Source organism: Amblyomma americanum, chromosome 1 (assembly GCF_052857255.1).
Source record: "Amblyomma americanum isolate KBUSLIRL-KWMA chromosome 1, ASM5285725v1, whole genome shotgun sequence".
Taxonomy (NCBI): Eukaryota; Metazoa; Arthropoda; class Arachnida; order Ixodida; family Ixodidae; genus Amblyomma; species Amblyomma americanum.
This window is the reverse complement of record NC_135497.1, coordinates 556,645,924-556,665,488: the sequence shown is the minus strand read 5'-3', so window position 1 is coordinate 556,665,488 and position 19,565 is coordinate 556,645,924. Positions and strand designations below refer to the sequence as shown.

General features: G+C 48.2%; 1 protein-coding gene across 3 annotated transcripts in view; it reads left to right on the top strand.

The window, feature by feature from the left end:
* The window catches only part of LOC144116357 (condensin-2 complex subunit G2-like), a 194,193-nt gene that overhangs the window by 105,986 nt on the left and 68,642 nt on the right, over positions 1-19,565 (top strand). For all 3 annotated transcript variants that reach the window (XM_077651127.1, XM_077651126.1, XM_077651128.1), the window contains exons 16-18: positions 1,262-1,336; positions 9,225-9,458; positions 13,141-13,323. In XM_077651127.1, coding sequence (XP_077507253.1) covers positions 1,262-1,336; positions 9,225-9,458; positions 13,141-13,323 — 492 coding nt within the window. The remainder of the gene's footprint in view (positions 1-1,261; positions 1,337-9,224; positions 9,459-13,140; positions 13,324-19,565) is intronic.

Here is a 19,565-nt window from a genome sequence, read left to right as displayed (position 1 = left end):
AGTGAACGTTTTCTTTGGATGTTTAGTGAAGCACGCTTAGCTGAACTTGCATGCAAGACAGTGTCAGCATTAATAAAATGTTTTCTCACTTTTTTGTGAACACCTTTCTTCTGTTTTTTTTCCTTAGTTACACATGGCTAAACCTTGTCTCATTAGGAACACTCTTTTTTGTGATTGTGAACACTGAAGCACTGGCAGACGACGGACGAAGGGAGGACGGGACACACAGTGCGCTGAACTTTTTTGCCAAGAGTTGTTATTGCGTCCCTTCCCCTGCCCCATCTCCCCTTCACTGCCACGTCTTGATTTCGGTGTGAGTGGCGGTGTGCCAGATGTTTGGCCAACCGGAGTGGGTTGGACACCCTTGTGTCTTTTGTGTCTGCATGGTGTGGGTTCAAAATGCACCTGTGCGCGGCCCCTGCTTTTTTGTTTTTTTTTTTTTTGCTTTGAATTGTAATCACTGGCTAATCTTGGGTCACTGTATAAAAACGTGCGGATTGCCTTCCTTTGATATTAAAGTTGTTAGTTCAGCGCACTGTGTGTCTCGTACTCCCTTCGTCCGTCGTTTGCCAGTGCTTCAGAGTTCACAATGTCAAACCAACTCGCCCTGCAACACACCCTGATCTTTTTTGTGACTTCTTTATTTCGTTCGTGCTCCTCCTGGGTTGCTCCAGGATTATCATTCCGATACAAAGGTGCTCCAAAATGGATATTTCTCTGCTCTAAAAATTGCTCCAGAGCTTGAAATGGCTGGACCTTCACTGCTGAATTTTAGCAAAAAAAAGTACACAAATCATGCGAGTAAAAGTGGTATTCAATAGCTGATGTCATTTTTTTCTGCATATTTGTATTTGATTCGTGTGATTTTTGAAATTTGCAGACTGATTGATCACTGTGTAGCGACAGTTCTTGGGACTATTTTTCTACAGTGCGAGCAATAAATACCAGTGATGTCATGAAAGCAGTCTGCTTGCATATCTACGTGAACCCATGTGAGTGTGCGAGGCAACTGTGCGTTGCCTTTGCAGCGTGGGTGATGAGCAGCTGCAAATGCATGGCTAGCTTGCCACCCTCTGATCGGTGTCCCTAAGTTAAACTGTAGCGGTAGTTTCTTGGCCATCAGCATCTGCAGTGCACCATAATTTGATAGTGTTTGATTTGTTTGTGCCCTTGGTTCCAGTGCGTTTTCTTTGCATTTACTCTGGCTGTTGCGTACTGTTCTTTTCCTTGCTCCCCCCCCCTGTTTGCCTGGTTTTGCAAGGAGCTGAAGACAGATTGGAAGGTCCTTGTGGCTCTCATGAAGATAACCATGAATGAAATGTTGCAGATAGCTGATGTAAGTATTTGCTCTGCAGTCTTTCATTTCTGTTTGGGAGATAGCAGTCTCACTGAAAATGCACTCCTAAATGCCTCCTATGCACTAGGCAGCCACCACCATTGTTGGGATCTGGTAATGACACTTGGACAGTATTTAGTGTTCTGTTGTGAAATAAAATGACATAGCAGAAGAGGCAGCACTGTAACACAAAAAGCTGTGTGTGTTAATGGCCATAGTGGCTAATGAATGAACGGTGGTGCTCTGATCATTTTGGTGTTTCTTGGGACGCAGAGGTGCAAAATTTTTTACATTCTTACAAGTGATGTAAAAAAGAACATTATGCAGTGTCCATTTAAACAGCAGCATGGTGCTGCACTTTGTACAGTGGTGCAATGCTTGATGCTTGGTACCCAGGCTGCTTGGTCATCCTTGAGTCAATCGCATTCTTATTGGCTCCTTATAGCATCTTGGATAAATGACACTGGTGCGTATTGGGGGTCCACTGTACCATAAGCCTCTGCACACTGTATTCGTTTTGGGACAACTTCGGCCCAGGCTCATCCAAGATGACATCAGTCAATGGATTGTGCCAACTTTTGCAGCAGTCCTCCTCTCTGAGCACATGTGATATAGCAGCCAGACATCACAATGCATCAGGTGCTTTAGCGGCCCTCGTTCTCACTTTATGGAAGCAATTAATGCGAAAGTAAAGTTTCTTGTCTCATGAGTGTGTCGGCACAAGAATGACCATTCGAAAAAAGAAATTTTCCGGCATTGTGGTTCAAACCCAGGACCTCTGTGTGCCAGGAGGGCATGGAACACATACGCCACGAAGGGTCGTTGGTTCAAGCGTGTTAAAGGGGCACGAAGTGAACGCGTTGTGGGGTGTACGACGACGGTAAAGTGTGTTGGGGATGTGCACTGATGTTACACAACGATGACTTGGAAAAAAATACTTGTTGATATCATTGAAGGGTCACATGGTAAGTGTCACGTGACGATGACTTGCAAAAAGAGTTGCTGACGTTCAAACGCAAATGCTTTCATATTTCTCAAATGCAGCAGACTGCAGTGCTCTCCAATTTTTAAGCAGCAGCTCTGCTTAGGATGTACTTACATGAAATCCCTGACTTGGCTTCTAGTAAGGGGGAAAAGAGGGTGTTAGGAAATTTTTTTTTTAATAATGAAGTCACAATTATGAAATTTTCAGGAAACATGTATTTTGCATGCTGACTCCAAATATGTAATTTAAATTTATGTAAAACACCTCCTTGTTAACTTATGTAATATGTTGGGTAACTTTTTTTTGAGAGCTTTCAAGAAATTTTGCTGCAGGGAACTTGTTAAAATGCATGCCATTAGTTTCTCTCAACATCGAGGAATGCAATAAGGGTAAAATTAGCATCCTGCCCATCATGGAAGCTGTGTTATTGTCACTTCAGAAACAAGAATACAAATTTTGCTTCCTGGCAACGTCAAAAATGGCATGGATGCTCCACGTGTTTTGTGCAGTGGTGACCGTGATGGCACTGTGGTGGGATTGTTCAGTGCAGTGGCTTTTGTTTCCTTCCGTCATGTTTCTTGTGTTGTCCTTCATCGCTGAGAATTTCTTGTGGCCAGGCTGTTCTGAGGGTGGAATGAAATGAAGTGCTCAAATTTGTGCACATCTAGCCCTGCTTGAGCCCAAAGTGGAAATTTGGTCTACAGTGGAACCCCGTTCATACGTTTTTCACCGGACCGCGAAAAAAAAAACGTAACAGCCGAGAAAACGCAACAGTGAGGAAAGGTCCGAAAATTGATGAAAACAGTGCAGCTTTGCCTTGAAACAATTTATTTTGACATCAAGTGAGCTTAGGTCTTAAAAAAATCAAGAATGGTCGATTGCCGTTTTTTCCGCTCGCTAGAAAACACCACGCGTTTCTCGATGGCCTGGAAAGCCGCATTGCTCTCAGCGTCGCTTTGAGGTGTGACGTACCTGCGGAGGAGGTCCAGAGCCGCGATGGCTTCTCCAAAGCTCGGGTCCGCCAACTCCCCAGAATCATGCGGCTCGTGCTCCTCGTCGTCATTACAGTCTGAGGCTTCACTCGCGACCGAGTCTGCAACGATCTCGGCGATACTCTGACACTCGGACGTCACGACAGCAGCATCCACGGTGACGTAGTCGTCATACGTGACTCCCGTGGCACCCAGCGCATTCGAAGCTTCACTTGGCTCTTCATCATGAGTGGCTGCTTCCGTCTCTTCAGCTTCCTTGGCAGTTTCCACTTCCTCGTCCGTGCGAAAGCCACACCGCGCGAAGCAGTGCTGTGCAGTTGACGCGCTCACTGCAGTCCACGCTGAAGCGGCATTCTCTTGTATCTCGGCACGCTTCGAGACGATGCTGTTAAGCGTCGAGGGTGGCAGACCAAGATCCTTGGCGATGTCGACTCTTTTCTGCGCTGGCTGCCTGTCGACTGCGTTGAGAACATCCAGCTTTTCCTCGAGGGAAAGCGCCTTGCGCTTGCGCGACACCATCAAAGGATGACAAATCGCTCGCGGTGTTAGCGAGGCCCGACGAGGCGTAGGCAGCGTAGGTGTTGACGGGAGGACACGGACGACTCGGATGGGTTGAACCGCACAAACAAGAAAGACTGGATTAGCGAGGCCTGACGAGGCGTAGGCAGCGTAGCTGTTGACGGAAGGACACGGACGACTCGGATGGGTTGAACCGCACAAACAAGAATGACTGGATTGCTGCGGGCCCGCGGGTTTTACTCGCTTCGGCTGACGAGGCAGTGGCCATCTAGTGGCAATCTCTCCAACTCGCGTGCAGCTTTTTATGGCCTCCGAGATTACCCACGCGCGTGCAAGGGGGTGATCTCGGAGGCTTTGCGTGGCTTCTTTGCTTGCAGGCATGCTTGCACTGCATCCATGCTCGATGAAGCCGACGCGCCAACGTTTGCACTGGAGGCCTCCATGTTAGTCCTCGGCGACGCTCATTCGCTGGGCACTCTCCACGAGTGTGCAGCGCCGTAAACCTGCTGGCCGCCTGAGCGTTCTGCGCATGCACACTGGCGCCCTCTCTCGTCCGCTCTGCTGGCCGCTGGCCCGTTCTGCTAAAAGTCTCTGTTGGCATGCTCCCAAAGCTGGTCCATGGCGTTTGACAGCCCCATGACTGTGAAACTTTTTGAGATGGTGTCTGCTGACAACGAACGCCACGTGTGCACAATCCAAGTGCACACCTGCAGGGAGGATGCTCGCTTCAGCCGCCCTGTCGGAGTTGTTCCGTGGTTGCCCGCTGCCATCCACTCTGTGTAGCACCGCCGAAATTCCGTCTTGAATGGCCGATTAATGCAAACATCGAGTGGCTGCAGCACGCTTGTCAGGCCACCAGGAATTACGGCCAAGTCGTTCGGCAGTCTGCCATCCGAGTCTTCACTCGGTCTGTTAGGTGCCATCTAAAGCTGTCGAGCACAAGAAGGGCTTTGCGGCATAGTAGGCCACCTGGTCAGTTCTGCCACACTGTTTTCAGTCAGCCTATGACCAAGTCGTCGGACATCCAACCTTTTTGTGGCACCCGGACTATGATACCCTGGGGGAACTTCTCTCTTGGCAGAGTCTTTCTCTTAAAGACTACGGAGTGTGGAAGCTTCCTTCCACTAGCGGTGGTGCAAAGCACCACTGTGCACCTTTACCACTCAGCGCCAGTAGTGCGCACGGAGACACTTTTTGCCCCTTTGGCTTCCAGCGTGCAACTTTCAGGGGCATCGCACCACACAGGGGTCTGATCAGCTTTGCCCATCTGTGAGAGGTCGTACTCGTGCTACCTCCGGAGTGCGTTGAAAAAGTGACTAAACTTCATTATTTGGTCCTCGTATTCGGCCGGCAGCTTCTGGCACAACGTCGTTCGACGGTGGATGGAGAGTTGGTGCCGTATCATAAAACGTTGAAGCCACCCTCGACTGGCTTTGAAGTCCGCAAGTAGATTGTTCATATGCTGAGTGATTGCGATGCTTTCATGTAGATCATTTCCGTAGACACCGCAAAGCCGTTGCTCCTAGTAGCGCGAACGTCCTTGACGAGGTCCTCTTCAAGTTTTGGGCACTTGCACTGTTTCCTACGAAAAGCCTTACGGGTTTGGGTAGTCTCAGCGAGGTCTTTCATTTGCATACACCAGCAGAGAACACACTTTTTGTCGACGTCAAACTTGTGCCCGGCCTCCTGTTTGCCGTGTTCCTCAGCGTATTTTGCCACTTGAAGTTTGAAGCCTGCAGTGTAGGACCGTCTGCGCTTGCCCATTGCTTTTTGTTCGCGTTCAAAAGCACGCAGCCTGCCACATGACGACACACGCAACAAAACAGATTCCGCAAGCAGTCCACACACTTCCGAACGAAGCGCTGGATAACAAAGACCAAATGGCGCTGGGCAAGGCACCGTGAAAACCGGAAACAGAAAGCCGCGGAAACGTCATGTTGTGCAACGATGACGATAATCGATGCGGTGTCGTAAAAACTAACTGTCGCCATCTTGTAGCACTTTGTGGGACTAGGCGCGTTTTTGGCGTGTTTTAGTTTTTTTAATTATAGTAGCGATGGTGTAGAGGTACAGCGTCCGCCTCGCGTGCAAGAGGACCGTGGTTCGAGTCCCGGTGCTGCGCAATTCTCCACCGGGTTTGAAAAAAAAAACTCCACGTGTCGATGGAATTGCATAGGCAGGCCTGGGGTGCGGCTTGATTTCGGTGACCAGAACCGACAACGCACTCCCTCACCAGAACAGGACTTGGCCACCCTGGTGTAGTACTTGGCCACAGCCTTCCATGAACAAGCCAACTAACCCTTGGCCCTCAGTCCCTAGCGGTTGCGAAGCAACTGATGAAGGCAGCGGTTAGACCTGTGACGCAGCGGAGGGTGCTAAGAATTTCTGGCTCCGGACAGGCCGCCATTGGAATGTCAACCTGGCAACGTTTAACGCTAGAACTTTATCTAGTGAGGCTAGCTTAGCAGTGCTATTCGAGGAACTAGTGGGAATTAAATGGGATGTGATAGGGCTTAGCGAAGTTAGGAGGACAGGTGAGGCGTATACAGTACTAAAGGACAGACACATACTGTGCTATTGTGGATTAGCGGATAGACGAGAAGTAGGTGTGGGAGTCCTCATTAATCAGGATATAGCTGGCAACGTAGAGTTCTGTATTAACGGAAGGGTGGCAGCTATTGTAATTGGGCTTAATAAGAGGTACAAGCTGAAGGTGGTGCAGGCCTACACGCCTTCATCCAGGCATGATGACCAGACTGTTGAAAGCTTCCACGAAGACGTTGAATCGGCAATGAACAAAGTAAAATCAAAGTACACTGTATTGATGGGCGACTTCAATGCGAAGGCGGGCAAGAAGCAGGCTGACGACCATGCGGAAGGTGACTATGGGATAGGTTCTAGGAATTGCAGGGGAGAGTTATCAGTAGAGTCTGCAGATAGAAATAATTTACGCATCATGAATACCTTCTTCCGCAAACGAGAAAACAAGAAGTGGACCTGGAAGAGCCCTAATGGTGAGACCAAAAATGAAATTGACTTCATACTATGCGCTCACCCTGGTATCGTGCAGGATGAGGCCGTCCTCGGAAAGGTGTGCTGTAGCGACCGCATAATGGTAAGGTCTCGAATTAGCTTAGACTTGAAGAGGGAACGGAAGAAGCTAGTGAAGAGGAAGGCCATTAACGAGCTAGCGGTAAGAGGGAAAATAGAGGAATTCAGGATATCACTGCAGAACAGACATCCAGCTTTAACTGAGGAAGACGATCTTAATGTTGATACAATGAATGATAATCTGACAGCCATCATTATAGAGCGCGCAGTTGAAGTAGATGGTCGGACGGTTTGACAAGGTACCGGCAAGCTATCTCAGGAGACTAAAGACCTGATTAAGATACGCCAAAGTCTAACCCTACAGACAGAATAGAACTAGCAGAGCTATCGAAGTTAATAAATAAGTGCAAGGTAGCTGACACAAGGAAATTTAATATAGAGAGAATCGAGCATGCTATAAAAAAACGGAGGTAGCCTAACAGCGGTGAAGAGGGAACTAGGCATAGGTAAAAACCAGATGTATGCATGAAGAGACAAGGAGGGCAATGTCATTAGCAATATGGATAAGATAGTTAAAGTAGCCGAAGAGTTCTACACACACCTGTACAGTAGCCAATGTAATCATAGCGTTAATGAGAGAAACAGTTGCGCATAGCAATGTGTCATCCCGCCAGTAACGAAAGAGGAAGTAAAGAAAGTCTTAGGAGCAATAGAAAGGGGAAAAGCAGTTGGAGAGGATCAGGTAACAGCAGATCTATTGAAGGATGGAGGGGAGATCGTTCTGGAAAAACTAGCCACTCTGTATACGCAATGCCTTATGACCTGAACTGTACCAGAAGCTTGGAAGAATGCAAACATTATCTTAATTCATAAGAAAGGAGACGCCAAGGACTTGAAAAATAAGACCAATCGGTTTACTGCCCGTTGCCTACAAGGTATTTACTAAGCTAATCGCTTATAGAGTCAGGGCAACCTTAGACTTTAATCAACCAAATCATCAGGCAGGCTTTTGTAAAGGATATTCCACAATAGATCATATTCACACTATCAATCAGGTGAAAGAGAAATGTGCAGAATATATAGCCTTCATTGATTATGAGAAAGCATTCGCCTCGGTGGAAACCTCAGCAGTCATACAGGCATTGCATAATAAGGGTGTAGATGAGCCTTATGTCAAAATACTGGAAGATATATATAGGAACTGTGCAGCTGCTGTAGTCCTCCATAAAGTCAGCAGTAAAATTCCAATAAGGAAGGGCATCAGGCAAGGAGACACGATTTCGCCAATGCTATTCACCGCATGTTTACAGGTGGTATTCCGAGGCCTGAATTGGGAGCAGTTGGGGATAAGAGTAAATGGAGAATACTTAAATAATCTGCGATTCACTGATGACATTGCCTTGCTGAATCACTCAGGAGATGAACTGCAAATCATGATCAATGAGTTCAACAGACAGAGCAGTACGGTGGGTCTAAAAATTAACATGCAGAAAACCAAAGCAATGTTCAACAGTCTAGCAAGGGAACAGCTGTTCACAGTTGGCAACGAGGTGCTGGAAGTGGCAGAGGAAACTTAGGGCAAGTAGTGACAGCTGATCCAGATCATGAGAGGGAAATAACTAGAAGGATAAGAATGGGTGGAGCGCATATGGCAGGTTCTCTCGGATCATGAATAGCAGGTGACCAATATCCCTGAAGAGGAAAGTGTACAACAGCATAATCTTACCGGTGGGCAGAAACATGGAGGTTAACAAAAAGGGTTCACCTTAAGGACAGCGCAGCAAGCCATGGAAAGGAAAATGTTAGGTGTAACGTTAAGAGACCGGAAGCGGCCAGAGTGGGTGAGGGAACAAACGCGTGTTGATGACATCCTATTAGAAATCAAGAGGAAGAAATGGGCTTGGGCAGGGCATGTACTGCAAAGGCAAGATAACCGCTGGTCCTTAAGGGTAACGGAGTCGATATTCCAAGAAAAAGTAAGCGTAGCAGAGGTCAACAGAAGGTTAGATGGGCGGATGAGATTAGAAGTTTGCAGCCATAGGGTGGGCGCAGCTGGCAAAGGACAGGGTTAATAGGAGAGACATGGGAGAGGCCTTTGCCCTGCAGTGGGTGCCCTGCATTGAGGCAGATGGGAGTGCGGGAATCAAAAGAAGATAGCACTGGTACTCTAGCCTTGCTTTTTCTTGCGCTCTGAAAGACTTGTGGAAATGCTCTGTGAAAGATGGGATCACAGCTGCTCACATTTGCCGATTTCAGCGGTGGCTTGTCATGCAGCCTTCTTCAAATGTTGAATGCCAGAGACAACTGAATTTTTGTTGTGTTGTTCTCTGTCCGCACGCAGTCCCTCAGCATGCAGATTTCCGTACTCAGTGCAGCCTGCTTGCTGCCACCCGATGAGGTTCACAACCTGGCAATGCGCTGCCTCTCAATGCTCCGAGGTTTCCTGACCGTGCCAGAGACCAGTGCACCTCTGGCCCTGTCCATGGAGGCCAAGGCATGTGCGCTGTTTTTGTGCAACATGCATCGTGCAGCTGATGTGCTCGGAATGGTGGCTGATTCGGTCGAAAAGCTTAAGGTGAGTGGAAGCAGCTGTGCTAAATAGGGACCAGCTTTCTGGCTTCTGGGCGGCCACTAAGTTGTGGCTGTGAGTGTGCCTCTGTTGGTACCAGTGAGACCTTACCTAGGCATGTGCTTTCATACGGCTTTGTATTCTTGCCGTGTTACGTGGATACAGCCTGTTCCAATTTGTGCATTAGTCGCCATGGTGGCTCACTGGTTATGGCGCTTGGCTGCTGACCCAAAAGACGCAGGTTCGATCCCGGACGTGGTGACCGAATTTCAATGTAGGTGAAATTCTAGAGGCCCTTGTACTGTGCGATGTCAGTGCATGTAAAGAACCCCAGGTGGTCGAAATTTCCGGAGCCCTCCACTACGGCATCCCTCATAGCTTGAGTCACGAAAACAACCAAAAAAATGGGCAGTCCAGAAAATCTAATTTCACCGAAAAAAATCATGAACTTATTACCATTATGCCGGAGGAAGTGGTCAGCTCTATTGCACACATTCTTCGCTTCACTTCACTTCACTTTATTTTCCTTAAAGACCTCCTTCTGGAGGTATTACATAATGGGTGGGGTTACAGATATTTGGAAAAGAAGAAAAGAAGTACAGGTCGTTGCCTTTGAAAATGAATTGACACCGCTTCAAGAAATGTAGATGGGTATGTGATGGCCGCGACTTCGTGGGGAAGGATATTCCAGTGCAAAATTGCTCATGGAAAAAAAGATGCTGAAAACGCTGTTGTGCCAGGGACAGTCTGAGTCATCTGAAACAGATGCCTAGCGCGATGAGATATGTGGGTGCCATGCACTATGGTCCTTCGTCAGAAGCGATTCAGCAGAGCATCACTACGGTCATGGGCTAAGGCCGGCTTTTCGGCTGCCCGACTTTGTGAGAAAAAAAAAAAAAATGTAAGGTGCTTGACTGAGTGAACTGTGAAGAATATTGTGCAACAAACAAAGGCTGGCAATGCCACGATGAAGTGAGAGGATTTCAAGGCTGGAATTGATGCATGATGCATGGCTTTGAATTGATTAAATCGCATTTGTTAAGCATATCTGAGGTGGGTTCCAAATGGGGCTGGCTACTCAAGTTTGGATCTGATAAGTGTTTTGTATGCCAGAAGTTTCAAGTGTTGTGGTACATGATGTAGGCGACCCTTCATGAAACCTAAAGGCCTGCTGGCAGATGATATGATGTTATGATGAAATGATGATATCAATTTAATATGAAAAACAAGTTTTAGAGCTATTTGATTATTTCGATAGATTACGCAGTAGTGGGAGAAAATTCTTTTCTGGCAGTGTGCATGAAGAGGTAGGTCATTTATGTATATTAGAAACAGGAGAAGGGCGAGTACAGGTCCCTGCAGGACACCAGATGTAACAGGGATTGTGTTTGAGCTTTTGCTATTGACATACACGAATTGTGAGTGGTTAGTAAAGAAATTCGCTGCGCGACATGTGCACGGACAATGGGCGGCGACCGCTTTCACGACCTCGGCCTGGCTGTGCTGCCCTCGGCATGTCGCCGATGAAGGCATGGGTTGGGACAAAGTGTAAACGGAAAAGCGAGCACGCTGCTGTGGGAGCTGCGCTGCATCCGTAGTATGATGGGCCCGGAACGAGAACGCAAAGATGGCGAAACAATAAGAACCAAGAAACAGCCGAAGCAAGCGCTCCGTTGGCGTCGTATGCGATGATATGCACTCTTAAGTGTGTGTATAATGAGGTGCCTTGCCTGTCATTGAAAACGTCAGTTGTTTACGGTTTTAATATAGAAGAGTCAGGAATGCAGTGCATTTTGCCACGGGTGTGTTGACCTTGCTTTGAAATGCACCACCATTTCCTCCTGCGCTTGCCGTCTCCGTGAGGCCATACGCCTCCCACATGCTTCGCTGCTACCCCTTTCCGTATTCGGGATGAAAGACTCGGCACAGATGAGTTCCGCGAACTCTGGCTACAGTTAAAGTTCTTGCGGCGGAGACATTCAAAAACAGTATGAATTCGAAACTATGTGGGCGCAGTGTGCCGACTCGCGCAGAATTTCGGCACTGCAAGTTAAGAGGCTCCCTTTAAGCTGGAATTTCTTTTTGTTTGATCAAGTTTTCAATCTCTCTTGCAGTTTGAATTAATGAGGTTCGACTGTACACATTATATGGTAGCTTAGGTATTAGCGGCGAGTGCGAACGAGGTCTGAAAAATCGAGTGGTCAGTTGTGGCGCTTCCAAAATTTCAGGTGCTCTTATACATTGGCTCTGTGGGCCATGTTGCGGTGTCGCGGAAAAGTCCGATGAATCGAGCATGTCCGAAAAATCAGGTGTCCGAATTTTCTGTCGTCAACTGTACTACTGTTGAACTAATATATACACTCTTTCGCTGCGTCTTCGACTAATACTGCATCGAACTGCTATATTTACTCGCGTAAGTAACCCACTCGCATGATGAACACCCCCCTCTTTTGTCGGCTAGAATTTACTTTTTTTTGTTTTTCAGCCTAGTGAGTAGTCCGCAGCAGCAGCGCGCCAAGAGGCTGCCCCCCCTGATAGCCTCACTTGTTTTTTTATTTTTTGGGGGAGAGCCTGCCGGAGGGGTTGGTGGGAGAAAAAGGGGGGTGGGGGGCGAACTTTGCAGAGCGCCAAGAAGTTGTGTGCTCTGAGATAAACCTTAAACATTGGCATTAGACACTCGTCACTGTCCTGTTTTTAACCTCGCATAAAAAATGCACGCCTGACTGCTTGTCCTGTCCACCTTGGCTTACGTCCTGTCCTGAAGTCTTGGTTCTTTTGCCTTTTAAACATGTCTGACCCTAAGGGCTTGTGTTCAGCACGTTCGGGTTATCTCGTCGCTATTGGCCGGTGCCCCCGGCTACCACAAAATTGCCGGATTGGATCACGTCAAAGTGAACGATGCTTATACGATGCTGATAGTGGCACGAATGCGTCTGACCGGGTGCGTTTGTTGATAACGGATGGACAGATGGAAATGTATGAAATCTCGACCCTTCCACAAAAAATCTGTTGGAAACTTTTTTCTCGCTTAATGAACCCTCCCTTCTAAACTGATGTCAACTTTTCCGAAAAAAAAAGTGGGTTCATTACGCGAATAAATACTGTAATATCATCGCCAGATGTGCCGACAACCCAGCAAAGCAAAACCCATGAGCTACCCAGGCTAAACATGTGGTTTCACATGTCTACTCGGTTTAACTACGTTAAAACCCTACTACATTTTTGTTTCACAACGCACAAATTTTGGTAGGAAATTTGTGTGATGCAGTGTCTGTAGACATATCTAAAGTGAGAAAAAATTTTATACTAGAAATATAAAATTTGGAATTTTGAAAAACAATGTGTTGATGCTCACCATGGTCCTAGGGGCGCATGAATACAAACGGGGTCAAAATTAACAAAAGTCAACGAAATCTGGTCACATGGTGAGTATCTAGGCGGAGAAAAACGCTGATTGTTTAGTGTTTCACCGCAATGCACAGCCACTGTGGTTCACGAAAATTTTTTTGTTGCTTCCCAGTTGATTTCAGCAGTGAAACCTTGGGACAGCATAAACCAGGCATACAAGCGGATTCCGAAATTTTCAAAAATAAATTTTTTTGTTCATTTTTTGAGATTTCAAATCCGGATCCTTCCTTAATGCATCACTTCCTCACGTGTTTGCATGTATTGTTGTGCCCTTCTGCAGAAGAAGCAGACGCCAGTCAAGGGCCGGCGGGTGCAGTTCTGTGTTGAGCCCAAGTCCTGCAACAGCCAGCTGGCTCTGCAGGTGTTGCGGTACCTTTTGGAGTCTCCGCAGCTGCAGATCATGGTGCTTAAGGGCCACCTTGTGCCCCTGTTCAACACATGGAGTGCGCTGCTGTGCATTGCGGCAAGTGTCCTACTCTCAGTCTTTTTACAACTGCTTTTGCTGCTCATTTCTACCGCATTCATAGGACTAAGTGAAGCTAGTCAGGGGTTTGAGTGCCATTCCTCACAGTGCATGTCATGCCATGCATTGGTGTGCAGCTCAAAAAACTTGCTGGCTTGCCTCAAAGTCACGGCATTGTAGTCAGTCAGTAGAGCATAACACTACATTGCTCTGTTTTTGTGGCACAGTTTTAAGTGCTGGCAAGCAGTCCAAGCTTGATTACCGTATTTACTCGAATCTAACGCGCCCTTGATTGTAATGCGCATCCGTTTTTCGTGACCCCTCCCCCCCGAAAAAAAAAAAACTCCTTGATTGTAACGCGCTCCCGTTTTCCTTCGCAAAAAAAAAAAAGTACCACGCACCTCACGCTTTCATACACTAATACAACTTTGTCTCGTTTGGAAAAACAAAGGTTTAATGCGCTTAAGTTGCGATAATAAAACACACACACACAAAAGGAAACAGCTTATCTTGCCAAGATTGTTTTCACTCGTCGTCACTGTCAGACAACTCCTTATCACTCTTAACGGACCAAAGCATTTCATCCTCGGTGCCGTCCATGGCATTCGATATACCACATTTTTTAAAGGCCTTGCTGACCATGGCACACGGTATCGTGCACCACGCATCTTTCGCCCATCCAGTGAAGTCTTGCAGCGAGGGACGCTTAATTCTGTTGCTGGGAGTGAATTCATGGCTGCCATTCACAAGCCATTCGGTGTAGAGCGCCCGAATCCTGTCTTTAACCGGCTTGTTTAAACAAACATCGAGCGGCTGGAGCTGCGATGTCATGCCGCCGGGCATCACGACAAGGTCGGTGTTGCATGCAGCGAGCTTGTCCTTGATGCGTTCGTCGAGATGGCACCTGAACGCGTCAAGCACAAGCATCGCACGCAGGCCCAAACTGCCGCCGGGTCTCTTGCTCCAGACGTGATCGATCCAGTCGGCGACCAAGTCCGTCGTCATCCAACCTTTTTCATTTGCGCGCACAATCACGCCACTCAGAAACACGATTCCTTTCGGGAGCGTCTTGCGTCTGAATATAAGATACGGGGGCAGCTTGTGCCCATCCGCGGTGCAACAAAGCATTGCGGTGACGCGTGTTTTTTCGTGGCCGGAAGACAACACGCGCACTTGCTTCGCCCCCTTCTTTTCAACAGTTGTGGTGGCAGGCATGTCGAAGTAGAGCGGTGTCTGATCGGCATTTCCAATCTGGCCAAGATGGTAGCCGTTCCTGCGGCGCAAATTCAAAACGTACCGCTGAAAACTGTGCAGCTTTTCTTCATACTTCTTGGGCAACTTCTGGCATATCCCCGTCCGCCTTCGAAGAGAAAACTCTTTTCTCTTCATAAAATTTGACAGCCAGCACCTGCTCGCTTTGAAGTCGCTCCGCGTGAGCCCCGTTTGGAGGGTTAACTGCATCGCCCGGACTTTGAGCAGATCAGTCGTCACTGGCCGCTGCGCCGCTCGCTGCTCTTGCACGTATTCTGCGAGCCGCTCTTCTATTTCGGCGAACCGGCCCTGCTTCGGTCCACTGAAACCCTTTCGTGTAGCCTTGCTGGCGAAAATCTTTTCCTTCTGCTTGCGCCAGTCCCGCACGCATGTTTCTGGAACTCCGAATGCGCGTGATGTGGCCCGATTTCCGTCCGTCTCAGCACGCATGATGACTTTCCTTTTAAATGCGGCATCATGATGAACTCGACGTATCTTCGCTGTTGGCACGTCCATGCTGGTAGATCAAACGCAGAAAACGGGTAGACTAAGCACGAGGAGGACGCTACTGCAGCTAGGCTGGCTAGGCATAGACAGCTAGGCTCGAAGTGCGTACGAGGCGGTCATTTTGAAATGCCGATGGCGATATGATATCGGAGATGTAGTGTCGTACTTGATTCTAACGTGCACCCAATTTTTGGACCCGATATATCGGAAAAAAGGTGCGCGTTAGATTCGAGTAAATACGGTACATGCAGGTTTTATTTCTTAAAACTTGTAACTTTGGAATGCTTGGGGATGCATAAAGACTGGAAATTACAGTGTGCTATGCTTCATTTCTGGACGGGGTAGTGATGCGAACAGTGTTTGCTGATGGCATTGCACAGGTGATAGAGAAGTGCGCAGAATATAACCAATCCTATATTAGCCTCATAGATTACGAGAAAGTATTTTACTTGACGAAACCTCAGCAGTCATGCAGGCACTGCGGAATCAGAGTGTAGAAGAGCCTCAGGTCAGAATACGGTTGCTCAGCTACCATAAAGTTGGCAATAAGATTCCAGTAAGAAATGCTATTCATTGCCTGTTTACAGGAGGTATTCTAAGTCCTAAATTGGGAACATTTGGGTATAGTAGTTAATGAAGAATACCTTGGTAATCTGCGATTGCCTTGCTAAGTCACTCAGAGGATGAGCTGCAGAGCACGAGCAATGAGCTAGACAGGCAGAGCAGATTGGCGGGTCTAAATATTAACATGCAGAAAACCAAAGTAATGTTCAGTAGTCTCTGAAGAGAACAGAGCTTTACTTTAGTAACGAGGTGCCAGAAGTTTTCAAGGGAATACGTCTACTTAGGGCAGATAGTGACAGCTGGTCCGGATCATGAGAGGGAGATAACTAGAAGGATATGAATGGGGTGGAGCGCATCTGGCAGGTTCTCTCAGATCATGAGTGGCAGTTTACCAATTTCCCTCAAGAAAAAGGTGTACAACAGCTGTATCTTACCGGTACTCACCTACGGGGCAGAAACGTGGAGGCTAACGAAAAGAGTTCAGCTTAAGTTAAGGACAACGCAGCGAGCCATGGAAAGGGAAATGATAGGTGTAACCTTAAGAGACCGGAAGCGGGCAGAGTGGGTGAGGGAACAAACACGTGTTAATGACATCCTAGTCCAAATCAAGAGGAAGAAATGGGCTTGGGCAGGGCATGTACTGCGAAGGAAAGATAACCGCTGGTCCTTAAGGGTAACGGAGTGGATACCAAGAGAAGGCAAGCCTAACAGGGGGCAGATGAGGTTAAGAGTTGGCTGCAGCTGGCATAGGACTGGGTTAATTGGAGAGATATGGGGGGGGGGGGGCCTTTGCCTTGCAATGGGCTAATTCAGGCTCCTGCTGATCTCAATCCGAATAAGATAATTGGGGAAGCTACGTGCTGGTTGCAGCTTATGTGTTAGTGTTTTGGGGTTGTAACTGAGAGATAAATACGTTCTCCCCGCTTAACTGCGGCTGACACAGTTCAAAACCACCGGACCCCGCATGAGCTTGATTAAAGAATTAAGTTGGGCTAGTTGGTGCTTTTTATCCACAGACTGCGACATTTTACTGGCGTTAAAATACACACAAAGGACAGAGAGCAGAGACACACAGGCTCTCTGTCCTTTGTGTGTATTTCAACGCTAGTAAAATGTCGCAGTCTGTGGACCACGCGAGCGCTACCAAATGCATGCTGACCACGTGGGTCTAGCTCTGAGGGAACAAAGGAAAGACGACACTCTGGCTGACTCAAACAAGGCATTTATTGCTGTAACTCTAACAACAATAATGGCGGCTAGTTACAGAATACGCTGAGAAATCGAACTCACCAGCCAGGTTACGAGCGAATGTTCACCCACGCTAGGGCACGGGAGAAGCTCCAAAAGGGAGGATTGTTGGGCCAGTTGGTTCATGATTCAAGACTGAGAATGGCGCGAAAAACGGGACAAGATAGAGAGAAGCAACACAGCACCGAACTTACAACTGAGTGTATTTCATGCGAAAGCGCAATAAATACAGGAAGTACATATAAAATAAACTAAAAGAACACCATGATACAGTCGAACCCGGATATATCGAACCCGCATATTTCGAATTATTGGCTATATCGAACACACAGATTACCCCCTTGAAAATACTATGTAAAAGTATAGGACAATTGCGTAGTATATCGAATTCCATTTTCGTTGTACATTCGATATATCGAACGGCGCGCTGCGCCGCGCCCCTGGAAGGTGCGCTTTTCCCAAAGACATTCGTGTCCGGTCCTGAGAGGTGAACTTTTCCGCAGAGTCAGTCAGCAGGCTCCTCCTCTGCGCATGCGCGGCCGTCGCCTAGCGACGGAGACAGAGAGCCTTTCCCCCGTTCTTGCGCCCCACCGGCGCGAGCTCTCTCGCTCCTCCTCTACCGCCGGCGTGTGCATTGGGCAAGGGCATTGGAGCTCATCGAAGAGAGCGCGCGGCATGGAGACGCGGCAACGTTTCCAAGCCACGCTTCCTGGGAAAAGGGAGAGAGAGAGAGAGTGAAGGGTCGGCACGGTCGCTCGTGGGCCAGGGGAGACGAGAGAGCCAGAGAGGGCTCAAAAAACGAACATAGCGCCTTCGACGGCCGATCTTTTTCCCCGCTCTCTTCTTTCTTTTCCCTTTGTCGTTCCTTCGCAGCCCCGTTGACTGTCGCTCGAACAGGCTTCGCTCGGACTGCTCCATCTGCACATCGTGCGTGTTGTTGTGCGTACCTCTGTTTCAACGTGCCGTGTGTGATTGCAGTCATCTGGTGAGCTATGGCATCTGCGGACATAAAAAAGAGGAAGAATCTGGACTTTGCAAGAAAGCTTGAAGTAATCCGGCGTGTCGAGAATGGAGAAAAGAAGTCCTCCGTGGCAGACGCATTCGGCATTCCGCGGAGTACTTTAAGTACGTTGTTAAAGAACAAGCAGGACATCAAGCTTAAAGCAGGTGAGGAAAGTCGCTCGGGAGCGTGTCGTGTGCGCCCTGCTGCTTTTGACAAAGTGGAGAAGGCACTCTACACGTGGTTTCTTGAAATCCGAGCGAAAAATATTCCCGTGGATGGCCCGACCTTAATCGAAAAGGCCAAATGGTTTGCTACGGCTCTTGGCGAAGAGAACTTTTGCGGTGGCACTGGATGGCTGCAACGGTTTAAAAACCGCCACGGCATTGTGGAAAGGCCATTTCAGGCGAAAGTGGGGCTGTCAGCAGCCAGGAGATGCAGCAGTGGCTTTCTGAGGAGTGGCCGAAGATCACTGAGAAGTTTTCGCCTGCAGAAATCTTTAATGCAGACGAAACTGGTCTCTTTTGGCAAATGTTGCCGAATAAGACACTCGCTCTTCGTGGAACCACATGCCACGGTGGTAAAATGAGCAAAGTGCGTGTGTCGGTGCTGCTTGCAGCCAACATGGACGGCTCGTGCAAGCTACGGCCATTCGTGATCGGGAAGAGCAAGTCACCGCGCTGCTTCAAGAACTGTAAACAGCTTCCCGTCCGCTACGGCTGTAATAGGAAGGCCTGGATGACACGTCAACTTTTTGTTGAATGGCTGCAGGCTTGGGACGCTGAGTTGGGCAAGTTGGGCCGCCGAGTTTGCCTTCTGGTAGACAACTGTTCGGCCCATCAAACAACTTGCAAGCTGCAGCACATCGAATTGAAGTTTCTCCCGCCGAACACCACAGCGAGACTGCAGCCCCTCGACCAGGGTATCATAAAGGCATTCAAGGTAGGCTATCGGAAGCGACTTATTCAACGGCTCCTCATAAACCTCCGCATGGGAACCGATCTCAAGATTGACCTGCTTGGCGCGATCCAGATGATTACCGGCGCTTGGGGCGACGTGAAGCAGGCCACAGTAGCCAACTGTTTTGGCAAGGCAGGCCTTGAAGTGGCTAGAGATGAATGTCCGGAAGCTTTAGATGACGATGAGTGCTTGGAGGACGCGTTCCGCGACTTGTCCAATTTTTCCGGCACCGTCCCGCCCGAAGTTACTGTTGACTTCATTAACGCTGACAGCAAAGTTCAAGCGGTAGCCGACCTCGCTGATGAGGACATTGTGGCCGGAATAGCTGGCGTTCAAGACAGTGATTCCAGCGACAACGAGGGCAACTGTGTTTTTGAAGAAACGCGTCCGTGCACAGCCACTGAACTGGCGTCAGCGTTCAGCCTGATTCGGCGCTGTTGCGGCGAAATGGAAGGCACTGGGCTCTCGCACCTAGACAGTCTCGAGAAGATTGAAACTAGTGTTTTAAACTTCATTTCCCAAAGGAAAAAGCAGCCCAAAATTAGTGATTTTTTTTTTCCGTGAAATAAAGCGCTTTCATATTGTGTGCACATGCTATGTGATTCGCGGCTGTTCCAATTGGTAAGCCACAATTTTTTATGATCGCGAGTGCTTTTTTGGCCTATATCTGTATATCGAATTTTCGCTATATCGAACTATTTTCCGATCCCCG